Raw genomic sequence first — 17,145 nt, 5'->3', positions numbered from 1 at the left:
TATTACTAAAGGTTCAAGTTCACCCCTTTGGAAAAGGAGGTCATTGTATTCAGAAGAGAACTTCTTTCCATTTGTATTTGTGGATGCACCGAGTAGGTACTTATTATCAGTTAGTGTAGTCATGCAAGAATGTTTATACATTAAAAGTTACATCATTTATTCTAGTTACAGTTAAGGCCATATATTTTGAAACTGTGTAGGCATGTTTAGGTTACATTATCTAGGGTTTATTTCAGTAAGGGTTAAAGGGGGCATTAAAAATACTGGTCATACAAAGTAACTGGGGTCTTTTTTAAAAATAGGGTTCTGTAGTATAACTAATAGGTGTGAACATTGAGACTCAAAGCCATTAAGAAACTTGCTTTTGGGACACAGTATGAACATTATCCATCTCGTTAGAACTTTAGTTTGAATGTGAAAACTGGGAAGAAGTTTGGGGGGGGGGTTATATGCTAAGAAGCATCTATTTAATTCTGGCAACCAGAAACCCGTTTGAAGGATGGTGGGAAAGTCCGAGTTGTAGGTTAAGATGGCAAAAGGCTATGGAGAAGAATTTGAAAGAACCACAAACGTGTGGGCCACTCATTTCCTTAAAAGTGACAGCCTGTAGTCACCCCCTCCCCCCATGAAAGGCTCTGTGGCATTAACACTGTCCAGAAAGCGAGGCTAAGGGCGCTAAAAACGGTTCACGTGCCCCTAAAGTCCCGGGGTCTCGGGAGCGCGCCTGAGAAGCGCTGCAGGAGCGCGCGTGACTGCTTCATTGTTTCCCCAAAGTTGGGGGCGGAGGGTGGGGCCTTTATGAGTTTCAAGGCGGCGTCCCCGCTACCTAGGCAACGGCGCAGGCCTCGGGAGCGCGCAGCCAGTCCCCTCTCAGTCCCCTCCCAGCCGCAGCGCGGTGACCATCCCCTCCTCCCCTCCTCCCGGCTTCCCCCTTTCCCCTTTCCCTTCCCATCCCCTCCCCCACATTTCCTCCCACCCCACCCCCTTTCTAGAAACATTTAAGCTTCTGTTTCCGGCTTGACAAAATGGCCACCGCGGTCGGCAGCTGCGGTCACGTGACCCACCGCCCTGTCGGGTTCGGGCAAGTCTCTAATTCGTTTTGAAAAGGCTGCCTTCAGCTTACCACTACAGCTTCAAGCTCGGGGGCTGAGAGGAAAGCGCCAGAAACAACTGGGTGCATAGGGGGACGAAAAGGGAACGAGTAACCTAACATCAAAATTTGAAGGCCTCGTTGCCAGAGAACTAGGGAAGACGGCGAGTTCTCGCGAGAACTCGAGAATTACGGGAATGAGATCAGTGTATTAGCGGAGAAAAATAAGCAAGACAACGGAAAGGCAAAAAGACAGCATCTATTGCTTAGGGCATCGATTCAGGAAGAGAGGCCACGGGACTGACTGGGAAGTCCCGCGAGATTAAGGCTGAGAGTACACGCAGTAGCCGGGCAGACTGGGACCAGCTCGCAGTGAGAGGGCGGGCACACGTTTTACGTGCTGACGTAGCAGGGTTTAAGTGAGTATATTAGGTCCGTGGCCGCGCCGTGCGCTTTCAAATCCGCAGTTCTCCCGTGAGAGGGTCATTGCGGTGAAGCTTTGCACTCGCGTAGCAGCGGAAGACTCCGAGTTCTCGGTTATTCTTCAGGGATGAGTCATGTGGCAGTGGAAAATGCGCTCGGGCTGGACCAGCAGGTGAGCTGCAAGGAGTGGACCGTGGTGGCCGCTGTATGCGGTGGCCGCTGTATACATTTTTCCCAAGCTAAACTTCACTTAGGGTGCAATGCTAAGTTGCATTATTAGTTTCCCTTTTCTGCGTGGCTTGGACTAGAGCCTGTCAGTGCACGGAGTCTATGGAGTGACCAGGAGGCTGCGGGAAAGGTGGTGATGGCAACCACTAGCTCCTGGCCCCGGTTTAGCCCGTGGTATTGTCCCCTGAGCTGCCACAATGGCGGCTTTTGTGTGTGCGTGCGCGGGAGTGGGGGGAGGGGCGCTCGCGGTGGCGCGCACGCGCGATCCCTGCCTGATTAGTGACCCGTGGGGGGGTGTGTGGAATTGGGGAGTGCGCCGCGTGGCGGCCAGCGACTGGAAACCTATTTAATAGCCTCAGGTGGCTTAAGCTCTTAACACCTCTTAAAGACTGGGGTTCTTTAAGGAGATCGGGCAGTGGGCAATATTTGCGTGTGAAAATTACGTGGAACACGGCCTGGGAATGTGGGAGGGGGCGACATTGGGGGAGGTGCCCTTCGATCTGTGTAATGGCGGCGGCCTCCTTTGTGTGGTGCCTAGTGGCTGGGCGGCGCTGTGGTCCATTACGTGGGGAGGGTTGGCCAGCAAGCCCCAGAGCCTCTGAGCCTGGATGGAAAGGAGGATGAAATGGGCATCCGGTTCTTAGGCTTCCTTTGGCAGGCTCTTTTGCTCCAGCCCAGTTTCCGCAGGGCTGTCGCAGCCCCGGCGGCGCAGCTTGAAGAGACTGCGTTTCCGGAGTGGAAAGTTTTGTGACGCAGAAAATTCAGAGGGAGGGAGGGAGGGAAGGAGGGAGGGAGGGAGGGGGGTAGCGTGCAGTTGTGTGCGCCACGGCGCTGGGCTTTAGAGATAGATGCAGGTTGATCGGTCCTTGGAGACCTTATGGAGGATAGGGACCCAGCGCAGCTCTTTTTCTCCTTTATGATCTACTCTGATCGAACACATCACTGGCAATTTCAATCCGGAGCTGCGACTGGGTGTTCTATAAGGGGAACGATACCGCGCTAATTGGTACCAGTTCTCAGTTGGTGACGTTCGATCCAAGCGAATCTGCGGGAGCAAAAATACCTGAAATATGATTTTAGGGGAAAATAAAGCACTTTGGTTGATAATAACTTGTTGCTGCCTTTAGAGTGGGTATTTTAATTGGCCAGGGACCCCACCCAAGTCTGCAATGTTAATTAACCTAGACTCAAAGGTTTTAAGGGCAGAGAAGAACACGATGTGAGGAGTGGGAGGACTTAGCAATCTCTTTGGGAGAGTATTTTTCCCAGTTTAAATTAAAACCAACACTTCTTGTATTGTATGGAGCGTTGACCAAACGAAGTCTGGTAGATATCAAGGTCACAAGCTCCCGTTTTTTAAGATTTTTCCACCCAGTTGTGCCATGAAGATTCTAGACCGGAGCGAATTGTATTTAAATTTGTAACTGACTTGACTTGAAAACTGCATTCCGGGCCATTTAAGGTTTAGATAAGAAATAACAGCAGTCAAATTCTCCACTAATCAATCCCCAGTAACAAGAAAAGAAAAGAAAAACACTATCGGGAAAATTGCGACTTAATCCTTGAAGTTGAGGCGTTTACATTTGTTAATTTGTTGTCAAGACAATGCTGACAAAGTGTCTAAAGAAATTTTGTCTCTATTTTAAAGTATTTTCCAACTGCAGGGAGAAAACAAGGCAATGTGGAATTTTTTTTTTTTTTGGCTGATCGGAAATTCTGGAAATGGAAGTTCCCCTGAAGTCCAAAGCCGCCTCATCTTCATTTGACATAGAATCTGCTTCCAATTTTAAATGATTCCATTGATAATTGTAGTTTGGCAGTATCATTGGCCACCCGGCTCGCTCCTGTCATCCTCCTAGCTGCTTAGGAAGCTGAGATGTGAGGATTACAGGTTGAAAAGCCAGGGGCAGGGAAAGTAGTGCGACTAACAGAATAGCCCAAAGTGGAGCCCAAGTGGTAGCGCCCTGCCGGCGCGCATGTTTCTTGCGAACACCACCCTACTGTGCAAATTGTGTGCCCCCACAACTTGGTATTTTTTATTGGCTTTTGGGGAAAAGTGCCTTTCTTGATTAATCATCAAGGAAATTTGTTCTAGAAGGTTGAGTTTGAATTAGCAATGTAGAAATGGCCATAAAGGGCAGTAAAATGTGCTCTGTAAGAGCATTAGAGTGCTATTTATGACAAGTGGTCTTTGAACTTAAATGAGTAAGGAATTAACTGCATCGAGTTGAGCTTTAACATACTGCTCACTTTGGTGGAAAGTATGTTGGCCAAGATTTTTCTTACTGTACTTCTTTCTCTCCTAATTAAAAATACTTGTGCTATAGTTGAGGCTAAGGCAACCAGAATGATTGGTTTTAAGATTTAACATTTTTCAGGTGTGTTTTTAGGTTTACAATAACACCAAGTAGGATGTAGGCATTTAGCAATCTTTGTCATTTAGAAACTGGTGCCAACATGAGCTTGTCAACTTGTGAACCTTTTGTCTCAGCCTCCAGAATGCTGGGGTTGCTGGTAAGGCACTATCATGCCTGCAAATTAAGAATGGTTTGTAAACTTTGTGGGTGTGGGGGCCGTTGTGGGGCTTGAACTCAGGTCCTGGATGCTGTCCTTGAGCCTCTTTGTGCTCTAGGCTAGCTCTCGCTGAGCCACTTCCGGTTTTTTGTTTTTTTTTTTGGCCAGTCCTGGGCCTTGGACTCAGGGCCTGAGCACTGTCCCTGGCTTCTTCCCGCTCAAGGCTAGCACTCTGCCACTTGAGCCACAGCGCCGCTTCTGGCCATTTTCTGTATATGTGGTGCTGGGGAATCGAACCTAGGGCCTCGTGTATCCGAGGCAGGCACTCTTGCCACTAGGCCCCACCCCAGCCCCGCCACTTCCGGTTTTTGAGTGTTTATTTGGAGATAAGAGTCTCACCCGGACTCTGCTGAACTGGATTCTAATGGTGATTCTCAGATCTCAGCGTCCCAAGTAGCTAGGATTACAGGCATGAGCCACTAGCAAGCACCAGTATCTAGGTGTGTTTCTCTTTCTGTTTTAATATACATTGAATATAACTTTTAGGTGTGACAGTGATACTTTTTGTGATAGTGATACTGTTTTGTTTTTCTTTTAGAGTGTTAACAATGTTGGAATGTAGCAGTACTTACTACTTGACATATTTCATTCAACACTGTTGCTGGTAACCATTGATCTTATTCTCTTCTAGTTTGCTGGCCTAGACCTGAACTCTTCAGATAATCAGGCTGGAGGAAGCACAGCTAGCAGTAAGTAAAACATTTTGTATAATGAACATTTGGATGTTAGAGATTACTATCCTTAATCATTTTCTTAAAAATATTTTTAAAATTCAGGACTAGGGTTGTGGCTCCATGATGAGGTTTTTGTTTGCAGATACACAGGTCAAAGTTTCATCATGTCCAGTACTGTGCAGGAAATAAAGAATTTTTTCATCTAATACACTAATGCATTTATTGAGGGTTCCTTGTGACATTCAGATGGGAAACTACTTTTAGTTAGGTTATTTATTATGAGGTTATGCAGTACAAGGGACTTGGGTGGCTTGTTGGGCAGTAGTAGGCCTTTGAATTAATTTCTTTCTAGCTATTAACCAAAATGGTATATGACCTGCCTTTATTTTTAAGCAAGAAGGGCCTCACAAGCTCAGAAAGTTTGCATTTTTACTAACAATAAAGCAGATTAGCTTATGAGGGTGGATAGACGATTAAAACTCCCACTTCTTAACATTTTACCATTGCAGCTTTTTATTGTGTTACTGTATATTGTAGAAACAAGTCTCAGTGGCTAATTGTGATTGATTAGTCAAATGGTCTTAGATTATTCCAGTAACACTGATATGTTATAATTAGTTTCCTTTCTCTTAACTCAGTTTGCAAATTGATCAAACAGAAAGGTAGAGTTTTTTTTTTTTCTTTTAAAGAACATTTCCTTGGGCTAGGAATATGGCCTGGTGGCAAGAGCGCTTGCCTCATATACACGAAGCCCTGGGTTCAATTCCCCAGCACCACATATATAGAAAACGGCCAGAAGTGGCGCTGTGGCTCAAGTGGCCGAGTGCTATCCTTGAGCAAAAAGAAGTCAGGGAGAGTGCTCAGGCCCTGAGTCCAAGCGCCTGGACTGGCCAAAAAAAAAAGAAAAAGAACATTTCCTTGGCCTGTGTCCTAATAGAACTTTTGGTTAAAGTTTTCATAATGTGAAGGTTTTTATATTATTTTCTTTCAGAAGGGCGCTATATCCCTCCTCACTTAAGGAACAGAGAAGCTACTAAAGGTAAGTTCTCACCAGTTTTTTGTCTATAATTTGTACAAATTAAAGCCTGAAGAAAATAAGGCAATTTGGGAGATCTATACATAGTATGCTCTTCTGTTTATATCAGGATTAATCCTGATTACTAATTTTGGAGAACCATGTAGGGTTGTGGGTATAGCTCATGGTAGAGTGCAGGTTTTGGTCAGCCCGAGACCCTGGAGTTCAGTTTCCACCACTGTTGTAAATAGAAAGGAAAGTCTGCTATCACAGGGTGGGGAATTCTACCTTTCCTTTGTTTGGGTTAGTTATATAAGTAAACTATGTTATGATAGCCCAGTTATTTGTGCCTTGCATATTTGCCAAAATGAAGGTGGAATTATTGAAAAGTAATTATTAGGTTATAACATTGAGCACCTCCAGTGGATTTCAGGTGATTCTCTGGTTTCATCATCTTGCATTTGAAATGTTTTATCCAAAGTGACACCTAATGTCCTTTGTGTTTGTGCCAAGTCCCTATCTTGGGACTTGATCTGGCCTAGGACCTAACCCTGAGTTTGCACTTCCCCCTTCCCTTCGTGCTGTACCACTTGAGCCATAGCTTCACTTCCAGCTTTTTAGTAGTTGGAGAATTGGAGAAAAGAGTCTCACAGACTTTCTTTCCTGCTTGAGCTGGTTTCTAACCACATTCCCAGATCTCAGCCTTTTGAGTAGCTAGGATTACAGGCATGAACCACCAGCTCTCCTGGCTACCTAATGTCCTTTTATAACCATGTTGCAATATGATAACGACATATGACTAGGTTTTCTAATGGTTGAGGTGCTGAGGATATGATAAAATTATCTAAAATTTAGAGAAGGCAATTTATGGAGAGGAAAGAGAATGGACAAGTACCTGGAATAGACTAATATATTTATATATGCGTTGTGCAATTTCAGCCCTTTGTTGCATCAACAAGAATCAATATCGGGGATTTTAGATCTAGCAGAGATCTAGAAATTCTTGATTGGTATCAAGGGTACTCTGTTGGCAATTGATAGGTATAAAGACAGAAAGAAAGTAACTTACAAGTTAACTGCCTATTTAATGATGGGTCCCTGAAGCTAGTTAAACCTCTGTTTGCCTTTAAACTGTCTACTCGACCTTGGGCTCATTTACATTTGTCATCTGCTCTTAGTTGAGTATAGCTGTACCCCAGGGGCTGATCTGCCCTGAGAATGCATAGGGTAAAGTTTTTCCTTTTCCAGGTATTCCTGATTTCTCAAACTAGATGATGAGTAGATGTCATCTTGACAATAGTATGCTCCCTTTGGTACACAAAAAAATGCATTCTGCTTATTACTGGAGTTGAAAATGAACGAATCTGGTTCTGAATAAATACCAACTCTTATGAAAGGTTTCAAACAGTCATTTGTAAACTCATGCACACCTGTGAACTGACTGGAACTAAAATGTGGTACTATAATCATTGTGTCACAGGCTAGGTTGTTTGACCTTGTAGATGTGACATTTGTTGACAGTATTCTTTGTGAGATTACTTCATTATTATTATTTTTTTTTTGCCAGTCCTGGGGCTTGGACTCAGGGCCTAAGCACTGTCCCTGGCTTCTTTTTGCTCAAGGCTAGCACTCTGCCACTTGAGTGAGCCACAGCGCCACTTCTGGCCGTTTTCTATATATGTGGTGCTGGGGAATCTAACCCAGGGCTTCATGTATGCGAGGCAAGCACTCTTGCCACACTAGGCCATATCCCCAGCCCTACTTCATTATTTTCTAGTGGAGGAATTTTGAGGATTTAATGTTTGTGTCAAATATAGCTAGTGCTAGATCTTGATTATCATATGTCATGCTCAGAATATTTCCAGTGGCCCCTTAGCTCATAGTTAGGATAATTGGGGGGGAGGGGGATTCTGATTTTTAAAGGATTGAGTACCTTAATCTTTTAAAGGATTCTACGACAAAGACTCTTCAGGGTGGAGTTCTAGTAAAGATAAGGATGCATACAGCAGTTTTGGGTCACGGAGTGACTCAAGAGGGAAGTCTAGTTTCTTCAGTGATCGAGGAAGTGGGTCAAGAGGAAGGTAAGTGGTTTTTGTCTTCTCACCTTAAATAAATATGTTGTAGTAACTTAAAGACTTATATTTATTTGATATACCCTCACCCTGACCATTTATTTGGATGTTAAGTATTAATCTCTGCTTGAAAGTAAGTCATTGTATTTTCTTAGCTATAAGAGATCTTGACTGAATTGAAGCTCTTAATATAGATAAAAATTCAATGTGAATGGAATCCGTTATTTTTCTACTTCTCTAATTCTGTATAGTCTATTTAAAAGAATTGTTTCATCTAGTGAATGGCCTAATTTGCTTGAGATTTTTGTGGACTCTATAACAATTTTTAAACACCTTGTATTTTTGATTACGCAAGTGTGGTGACTCTGACCCCACGAGCCTAATAGCTGTGGTTAGTCCTGTGTCCTGATTTTTCGCAAACAGGCCTAAAACTAAAAACATCTTAATTCAGGTAAGGATTATTTTCTACCTTTTATCCAAAATCTGTCACACAGATTAATTTTCCTTTAGGTGACATACTAGTATAACCTGGACTGATAATTTGGTGTGCTATTTTCTTTTTCCTATCATAAATACCTGGGTGAACACTGAATGTGTGAGCTATGTGCCAGCTTTAAGTAAATAAAACTTGATTCTTGATGTTGAAATGTCTGTGTAGCATGACTGGGCTGATGACTATTGAAAGCATGATGCTGGTTTTAGAAAGTTGAAGTTACATAAATGGTATTTAGACAATCTAGTATTTAGTGAGTCTTATTAAATAAGAAGACAGGATTGGATTATTGGCATCTTTAGAGTTACCCATCCACTTTACATAAGAGTTCTGGAATAGTGCTGGGGATCTGATAGTATTCTGATTAATTGCTTGTGCTGTTCAGATTTGATGATCGTGGAAGAAGTGACTATGATGGTATTGGCAGCCGCGGAGATAGAGGTGGCTTTGGCAAGTATGAACGCGGTGGAAGCAGTCGCTGGTGTGACAAATCAGATGAAGATGACTGGTCCAAACCGCTCCCGCCAAGTGAACGCTTGGAACAGTGAGTTTTTTAACTACATGTTAGTTTTCTGATGAATCCTTAGTAGTGTGGTGGTGGAGTACATAAACTTACCAATCTTTGGATTTCAGAGAACTCTTCTCTGGAGGTAACACTGGGATTAACTTTGAGAAATACGATGACATTCCCGTTGAGGCAACAGGCAACAACTGTCCTCCGCATATCGAAAGTGTAAGTCTTTGTCTACTCTGTCCGGGCAAATATGATTGAGATGGGTTTTCCTATATATATTTTGTGGAAGGTTCTCACCATTCCAAATTTGCTATTGTGATAGAACTTGGAGATTTCTCACAGTGTAACATAACTTTAACAAAGTAACTACTAATTGAGTTGGTGTTAGCATAAAATAGGATGGTTCCATACAGCATATTTCAGTTATTTTATTTAGCCTATTGAATTTCTTCACAGTTCAGTGATGTTGAGATGGGAGAAATTATTATGGGAAACATTGAGCTTACTCGTTATACTCGCCCAACTCCAGTACAAAAGCATGCTATTCCTATTATCAAGGAGAAAAGAGACTTGATGGCTTGTGCCCAAACAGGTAAGCAAGACAATTGAAGAATCATATAATACTAGTGGGTTTGTGGGCTGTGTGGACTTGTAACTGCTTGGTTCTGCTGTTTGCACTATGAAAGAAGCCATAAATTACTGGTTATGGCTATATTCTATTTTTAAAAGCTTTATTAGTTTAAAAAAATTGAACCTATGAAGTCACTAGGTATTATCAGCTTAACTTTGTCTTTAATATTTTTTTGTTGCCAGTCCTGGGGCTTGAACTCAGGGCCTGAGCACTGTCCCTGGCTTCTTTTGCTTAAGGCTAGCACTCTGCCACTTGAGCCACAGCGCCACTCTGGCTATTTTCTATATATGTGGTGCTGGGGAATCGAACCCAGGGCTTCATGTATACGAGGCAAGCACTCTTGCCACTAGGCCATATTCCCAGCCCAACTTTGTTTTTAATTTAGACTAAAAAGTATCAGTATTAGATGATGGTTAAGCTGTCATCTGCCAATGTCAATTTAAAAGTAATCAACAGGATCTTTTTACTGTGATTGAATGGATATCCTTTCTTTGTAACAGGATCTGGAAAAACTGCAGCATTTCTCTTACCGATCTTGAGTCAGATCTATGCAGATGGTCCAGGCGAGTCTGTGAGGGCTATGAAGGTAATTTTTTTCATTCAGTGTTGAGTTAGAACCCAAGTCCTTGGACATAGTATACTGCTGGCTGATCTTCCACTGAGCTATACCCCCAGCCCAATTATTTCCTTATACATTGGGAGACAGTTGTTCTAAATGAAGTTTCATTAGACTAGTATCTAATGAGGTTTATAATCATCGCAAAAGGAAAGTAGGGCACTGGTGGCTCATGCCTGTAATTTATGTATTCAGGAGGCTGAGATCTGAGTATCCCCTGTTCAAAGCCAGCCCAGGCAGGAAAGACCCTGGTAGACACATACATATGCACACACAAATAGATAAGAGATGGAATTTTTATTTCTTAGGAAAACGGAAGATATGGCCGTCGCAAACAATATCCAATCTCTTTGGTATTGGCACCAACAAGAGAATTGGCAGTGCAAATCTATGAGGAAGCCAGAAAAGTAAGCATGCCATTTAAGTGTGTGTTTTTTTCAACTCTATTATTCTAATGAATATTTTTTGATAACTCGAGAAACTTGAAGTTAATGTGATTTTCTTTGTTTATATATAGTTCTCATACCGATCCAGAGTTCGTCCTTGTGTCGTTTATGGTGGTGCGGACATTGGTCAGCAGATTCGAGACTTAGAACGTGGGTGCCACTTGTTAGTAGCCACTCCTGGACGTCTAGTGGATATGATGGAAAGAGGAAAGATCGGATTAGACTTCTGCAAGTATGTTAAGAATAAGTGTTTCTTTTGTGGCATGAACATTTTATTTCAGGATCAAGAAGTGATTTGTTTTAGCCCCTTTTAACAACATGCTCGTAATTTTAATATTGAAAAATCATTCTAAACTGTTCAGACCAAGTCACTGGCAAGTAAGAAGTAATTGTTTTGTGATATGGGCTGATTTACCTTGTGGCAAGGATCCTAATTCCATACACTTGAGGCCTTAAATCATATCTTTTCCGTTCTCCAATTGCACACTAATTTTTTTCATGACAGATACTTGGTGTTGGACGAAGCTGATCGGATGTTGGATATGGGTTTTGAACCTCAGATCCGTAGAATAATTGAACAAGATACTATGCCTCCAAAAGGTGTCCGCCACACTATGATGTTTAGTGCTACTTTTCCTAAGGAAATACAGGTACTTTATGATGATGCTATTTTCGTTGATTTATTAGTTAATTTCTATAGATACATTTTTTTGTCTTTGTTTTTCTCTCTTTCTCCCTCACCCTAGATTTTAGCCCGTGACTTTTTGGATGAGTACATATTTCTGGCCGTAGGAAGAGTTGGGTCTACTTCTGAAAACATCACACAGAAAGTGGTCTGGGTGGAAGAGGGAGACAAAAGATCATTTCTGCTTGACCTCCTAAATGCAACAGGTAGTTATGTATTGCTTTGATGGCTTAGGCAATGAGAATTTCTTGGTGATTTTAAATTTTAGTTTTCTTGCCCTGGCTGTCTTCAAACTGTGATCCTCAGATCTGAGCTTCCTAAGTAGCTAAAACTACCAGTGCCCAGTTATTTAAAGACATTTTTTTATAGTAGTGGTATTTGAGGGCAGAACTTCCTCATTGGCTAGACAGGCATCCTACAGCCACATCTTCAGCTCCTTTTGTTCTGGGAAGTTATTTTTTTTTCCATTTTGGGGAGGCCAGTTCTGGGGCAAACTCAGGGCCTGGGAGCTGTCTTTGTGCATTTGTGCTCAAGCCTAGCACTCTACCACCTGAGCCACAGCTCCACCTCCAGCTTTTTGGTGTTTAATTGGCAATGATTAGAGCCTTGGGCTGGCCCAAGACTGGATCACTATTAATAACTCTTCTCCATTCAAAAGATTTGGTTAAACGCAGTCTATTTCATTGTATTTTTGTGTTTACTAAGTACAAATAGAACTCAGCTGTAATATTCAAAAATCTTGTGTGTTTCCCCCAATTCAGGCAAGAATTCGTTGACCTTGGTATTTGTGGAGACCAAAAAGGGCGCAGATTCTCTGGAGGGTTTCTTATATAATGAAGGATATTCTTGCACCAGTATCCATGGAGACCGTTCACAGAGGGAGAGAGAAGAGGCCCTTCACCAGTTCCGCTCAGGAAAATGCCCAATTCTAGTGGCTACGGCAGTATGTATAATACACTTTATAAGTTGGGCATGTTCATGTGCTTGCATTCTTTTAAGCAGACCATATATAACAAGTAACAATGTTTTGCAGGTAGCAGCAAGAGGATTAGATATTTCTAATGTGAAACATGTTATCAATTTTGACTTGCCTAGCGATATTGAAGAATATGTGCATCGCATAGGTCGTACCGGACGTGTAGGAAACCTTGGTAAGTGTGGGTGTGGATGAAGTGATTGTTATACTGCTTTTCATCTTGACATACACAGCAAGAAATTAAAATCTTAAATCCTACAATCTCTTTGTAAGGACTAGAGTCAGTAAAGAACTTTGAATTTGTTAATTTTCTTTTCTTTTTTTACTAAGCTACTTTTGTGGAAGGCCTTTTATTTTAAATATTTCATATATTCATTTGAACTATTCTAGGTCTTGCCACCTCGTTCTTCAATGATAAGAATACTAATATTACCAAGGATTTATTGGATCTTCTTGTGGAAGCCAAACAAGAAGTGCCATCTTGGTTAGAAAATTTGGCTTTTGAACACCACTACAAGAGTGGTAGTCGTGGACGTTCCAAGAGGTAAGGCACACTGTATAAAAAGGGTGTGAAGGTTTTCTATACTTCTTAGCTCTACACAAGTAATATCTAATATTTAAAAGCCTTACCTTAAGTTCTTACACTACCTTGATTGAGTGGTTAAGTAAAAAGGGGGCAATGAGTTTGTGGTAACACTAGCCTTGCTTTACCACTCTAAGACCTGTGAATGGATCTCCCCCTATTGGGGAAAGTATGACTGGGTAGGAAATTGTTGGGTTTACGATCTCAGCCACATATCCAAGCCCCTGGGAAATGGTTTGGGAAAGTCAGAAATTGGACATTGGGAATGTTTGAATCTGATTGAGTTGTTTAGGATGTTTGTGCAAAGTGACCATTTCTTTCTTCCCTTTTCCCCTTGTAGTAGGTTTAGTGGAGGGTTTGGTGCCAGAGACTATCGACAAAGCAGTGGGGGTAGCAGCTCCAGCTTCAGTGGCAGTCGTGCAAGCAGTAGCCGCAGTGGAGGCGGCGGCCATGGGAGCAGCAGGGGCTTTGGCGGAGGTAGGTGGTATTTAATGTTGAACTTGACTGCTTTGGAAGGCCATTTTGCTTTTTAGTTCTCTTCCCAGTGCATTTCCAACCTTCAGGCAAAAATAAGCTGTTGATAGTGCTTCAGAGTTTGCAAAGAGATAATCCAGTGGATGGTGTAATATTCTCTTTTAAATCTCTCAATAGGTGGCTATGGAAACTATTACAACAGTGATGGATATGGAGGAAACTATAACTCCCAGGGGGTTGACTGGTGGAGTAACAACTGAACCTGCCTTGCAGTAGGTCACCCTGCCAAACAAGCTAATATGGAAACCACATGTAACTTAGCCAGACTATACCTTGTGTAGCTTCAAGAACTCGCAGTACATTACCAGCTGTGATTCTCCACTGAAATTTTTTTTTTAAGGGAGCTCAAGGTCACAAGAAAAGATGAGAGGAACAATCAGCAGCCCTGTTCAGGAGGTGGTTTGAAGACTTCATTGCTGTAGTTTGGATTAACTCCCCTCCCGCCTACCCCCATCCCAAACTGCATTATAATTTTGTGACTGAGGATCATTTGTTTGTTAATGTACTGTGCCTTTAACTTTAGACAACTTTTTATTTTGATGTCCTGTTGGCTCAGTAATGCTCAAGATATACCAATTGTTTTGACAAAAAAAAATTACTGAACTTGGGCTATAATCAAACCTTGGCACACAGGTGTGATACAACTTAACAGGAATCATCGATTCATCCATAAATAATATAAGGGAAAAAACTTCAGTGGTAGCCTGCATTAGGGCTTTTTTGATACTTGCAGATTGGAAAACAAACAACAAATGTCTTAAAAGTATATTAACGGAATTAGTTTCTAATGTGGCAAACTGTATTAAGTTAAAGTTCTGATTTGCTCACTCTATCCTGGATAGGTATTTAGAACCTGATAGTCTTTAAACAAGCCATTCCAGTCATGATGAGGTGATGTATGAATTACATGCATACATTCAAAGCACTGTTTTCAAAGTTAATGCAAGTAAATACAGCAATTCCTCTTTCAATGTTTAGGCAGATCATTCATTATGAGCTAGCCAAATGTGGGCATATTATTACAGGGAAAGTTTAAAGGTCTGATAACTTGAAATAGGTTTTTAGGAGAATTCATCTACTTTGACTTTTTAAATGCCTGCCATAAGTGAAATTGAAATGGTAGAATGGCTGACCACAGCAATGACCAGCCCTCATTAGGGCTCTGGATGATTTTTGGTCGAATAACGCATGCTAGTGTTGATGTTTTTTGGTCAAGAGGGGATGAACAGGAAGAATTAAATGCAGCAGGCTTTATTTTAAATGCCGATTCACATTACTCTGTTCAAGCTGCGTTGAGATGTTAAACTGGCTTACTATAGACTTTGTAAAAATGGCTCCAGAAGAGTAAACAAACTGAAATCTTTGAGATCACACAGGTTGGAAATATGTACAATAACTGCACAAGGTGTCAATTGTGCTCTACAGTGCAGTTTAGTCAGTTTTAGTTGCATAGGTTTCCATTGTATTTATAGTCTGTTTATGCTAAATCTGGCCAAAGATGAGCATCGTCCACCACTAAAATGCCTCTGCCACTTGGATTTCTGGGCTAATTTTGGAGCCAGAATGCAGTGATCAAAACGCTCAATCTTTTTACAGTGGCAAAGGAAGACGGCAAAATTTTCCTAAAGTGCAATAGATTTTCAAGTGTATTGTGCCTTGTTCTAAAACTTTTATTAAGTAGGTGCACTTGACAGTATTGAGGTCATTTGTTATGGTGCTATTTCAATTAGTCTAGGTTTAGGCCCTTGTACATTTTGCCCATAACTTTTTACAAAGTACTTCTTTTATTGCACATTCAGAGAATTTTATATATATGTCTTGTGTGCGTGTCCTTAAACTTCCAATCTTATTTTGTCTCTTGGAGATTGTTGAACGCAGCTTGTCTAGGAAGGGGATGGGACTAGATTCTAAAATTTATTTGGGACCATAGAATGATGGTTGGTAAGAAAACTATTTGCACACGACAGATTTCTAGATACTTTTTGCTGCTAGTTTTATGTAATATTTATTGAACATTTTGACAAATATTTATTTTTGTAAGCCTAAAAGTGATTCTTTGAAAGTTTAAAGAAACTTGACCAAAAGACAGTACAAAAACACTGGCACTTGAATGTTGAATGTCACCGTATGCGTGAAATTATATATTTCGGGGTAGTGTGAGCTTTTAATGTTAAGTCATATTAAACTCTTAAGTCAAATTAAGCAGACCCGGCATTGGCAATATAGCCATACCTTTCTGATGTTAGTAAAAACAAAATTGGCGACTTGAAATTTAAATCATGCCAAGGTTTTGATACACTTGTCTTAAGATATTAATGAAACACTTCAAAACACTGATATGAAGTGTCCAGATTCTCAGATGTTTGTTGTGTGAGTTTTGTTTAGTTGTGTGTTTTTATTTTCAGTGAATGTCTGGCACATTGCAATCCTCAAACATGTGGTTATCTTTGTTGTATTGGCATAATCAGTGACTTGTACATTCAGTGATAGCATTTGAGCAAGTTTTATCAGCAAGCAATATTTTCAGTTAATGTTTCAAAAATTATGTAAGAAGTTAAACTTGCTGAATGTAAAGATTGAACCTCAAGTCACTGTAGCTTTAGTAATTGCTTATTGTATTAGTTTAGATGCTAGCACTGCATGTGCTGTGCATATTGATTTTATTAAAATAAAAAGTTGAACTGCACAGTCTCCTTTGTTGTTGTCAATTGTGGTTATTTTTAGAGGTGAAAATAAAGTTGTGCTCTTGCTTGAAACCTGTAAAATGTGTTTTTGTTTTTTACCCTTTATGGCTGTCCATTGCTGGTTTTTTTAAGATGCTTTGATGGAGACACAATTATTTGTAATCAAAGATGTCTGGAGTGCTATGAATGAGATTTTTGTATTAAGTGGGGGTCTGAAAGGAACTGTCTACAGTTACATCACAATTTGGTTTACACTTTCAAGAATCATGAGTGTTATTTGAAGGAATTGGTGGAAAAAGTGGTTGGTTGGACAACATTGAACTGTTAATGATCCAACATGTGAGTTAGTGAGCAAATGTAATGTAATGAAGGCACCATGTATTCAGCTATTGTTCCATTTTGACTTTGTTTTGTACCCCAAGTTTGGTCTCAATATGTGGTTCTAGATGGTTAGTATTTGCACATTCATGATCTCTAAATAGCAAGCGTACATCTTTAGGACAAAGTTTTGGACATTTTAAAGGAATATTTGAAACGTGGAAAATTGTATTAAGATTGCTAGGTTGAAGACATAATAATGGCAGGTGACTTCAGTGTGGTGAAATTCGATTGTAAGGGTGATCCAAAGGCCCCTTAATTATGAGTGAATTATATCGATGGGAACCACTTAAATGTTTAACTTCTGGAATAGCAGTATTAAGCTATAGAATGTTTTGTACACATGACTACTTTTCTGTGGTTTTAGATATTTAAAAGACTTAAATGGTTATTCCATAATAGAGTTCAACCCAAAATTTATTGGCTTCATAGCTGCTGTTCTCCCCAAGGGCTTGAAGTCGGCCTGGGCAATGTCCCTGAGCTTTTTGCTCAAGACCAGTTAGTTGAACTACCATTTGAACCACACCTC

At 41.0% G+C, this 17,145-nt stretch overlaps 1 protein-coding gene across 1 annotated transcript; it reads left to right on the top strand.

Annotated features, from left to right (window-relative positions):
• Window positions 1-1,532: 1,532 nt before the first annotated feature.
• On the top strand, window positions 1,533-16,240 carry Ddx3x (DEAD-box helicase 3 X-linked). Its single transcript, XM_048335567.1, has 17 exons — window positions 1,533-1,685; window positions 4,947-5,004; window positions 5,981-6,028; window positions 7,953-8,085; window positions 8,955-9,113; window positions 9,203-9,302; window positions 9,540-9,675; window positions 10,215-10,300; window positions 10,639-10,737; window positions 10,848-11,008; window positions 11,282-11,426; window positions 11,523-11,667; window positions 12,223-12,404; window positions 12,495-12,612; window positions 12,828-12,981; window positions 13,361-13,497; window positions 13,672-16,240. The coding sequence occupies exons 1-17, from the start codon at window positions 1,641-1,643 to the stop codon at window positions 13,752-13,754; spliced, it is 1,989 nt and encodes a 662-aa protein (XP_048191524.1). The 5' UTR covers window positions 1,533-1,640; the 3' UTR covers window positions 13,755-16,240.
• Window positions 16,241-17,145: the final 905 nt, after the last annotated feature.

This window comes from Perognathus longimembris, chromosome 28 (assembly GCF_023159225.1).
Source record: "Perognathus longimembris pacificus isolate PPM17 chromosome 28, ASM2315922v1, whole genome shotgun sequence".
In the NCBI taxonomy this organism is placed as follows: Eukaryota; Metazoa; Chordata; class Mammalia; order Rodentia; family Heteromyidae; genus Perognathus; species Perognathus longimembris.
The sequence above is the reverse complement of the archived record's forward strand: the minus strand, read 5'-3'. Positions and strand labels throughout refer to the sequence as shown.

Excerpts from the sequence above, each read along its gene's own strand:
- Ddx3x (XM_048335567.1), top strand. The coding sequence starts at position 1,641 with ATGAGTCATGTGGCAGTGGAAAATGCGCTCGGGCTGGACCAGCAG. Across the intron at positions 5,005-5,980 it reads TGGAGGAAGCACAGCTAGCA|AAGGGCGCTATATCCCTCCT; the intron begins GTAAGTAAAACA and ends ATTTTCTTTCAG. Across the intron at positions 10,301-10,638 it reads AGTCTGTGAGGGCTATGAAG|GAAAACGGAAGATATGGCCG; the intron begins GTAATTTTTTTC and ends TTTATTTCTTAG.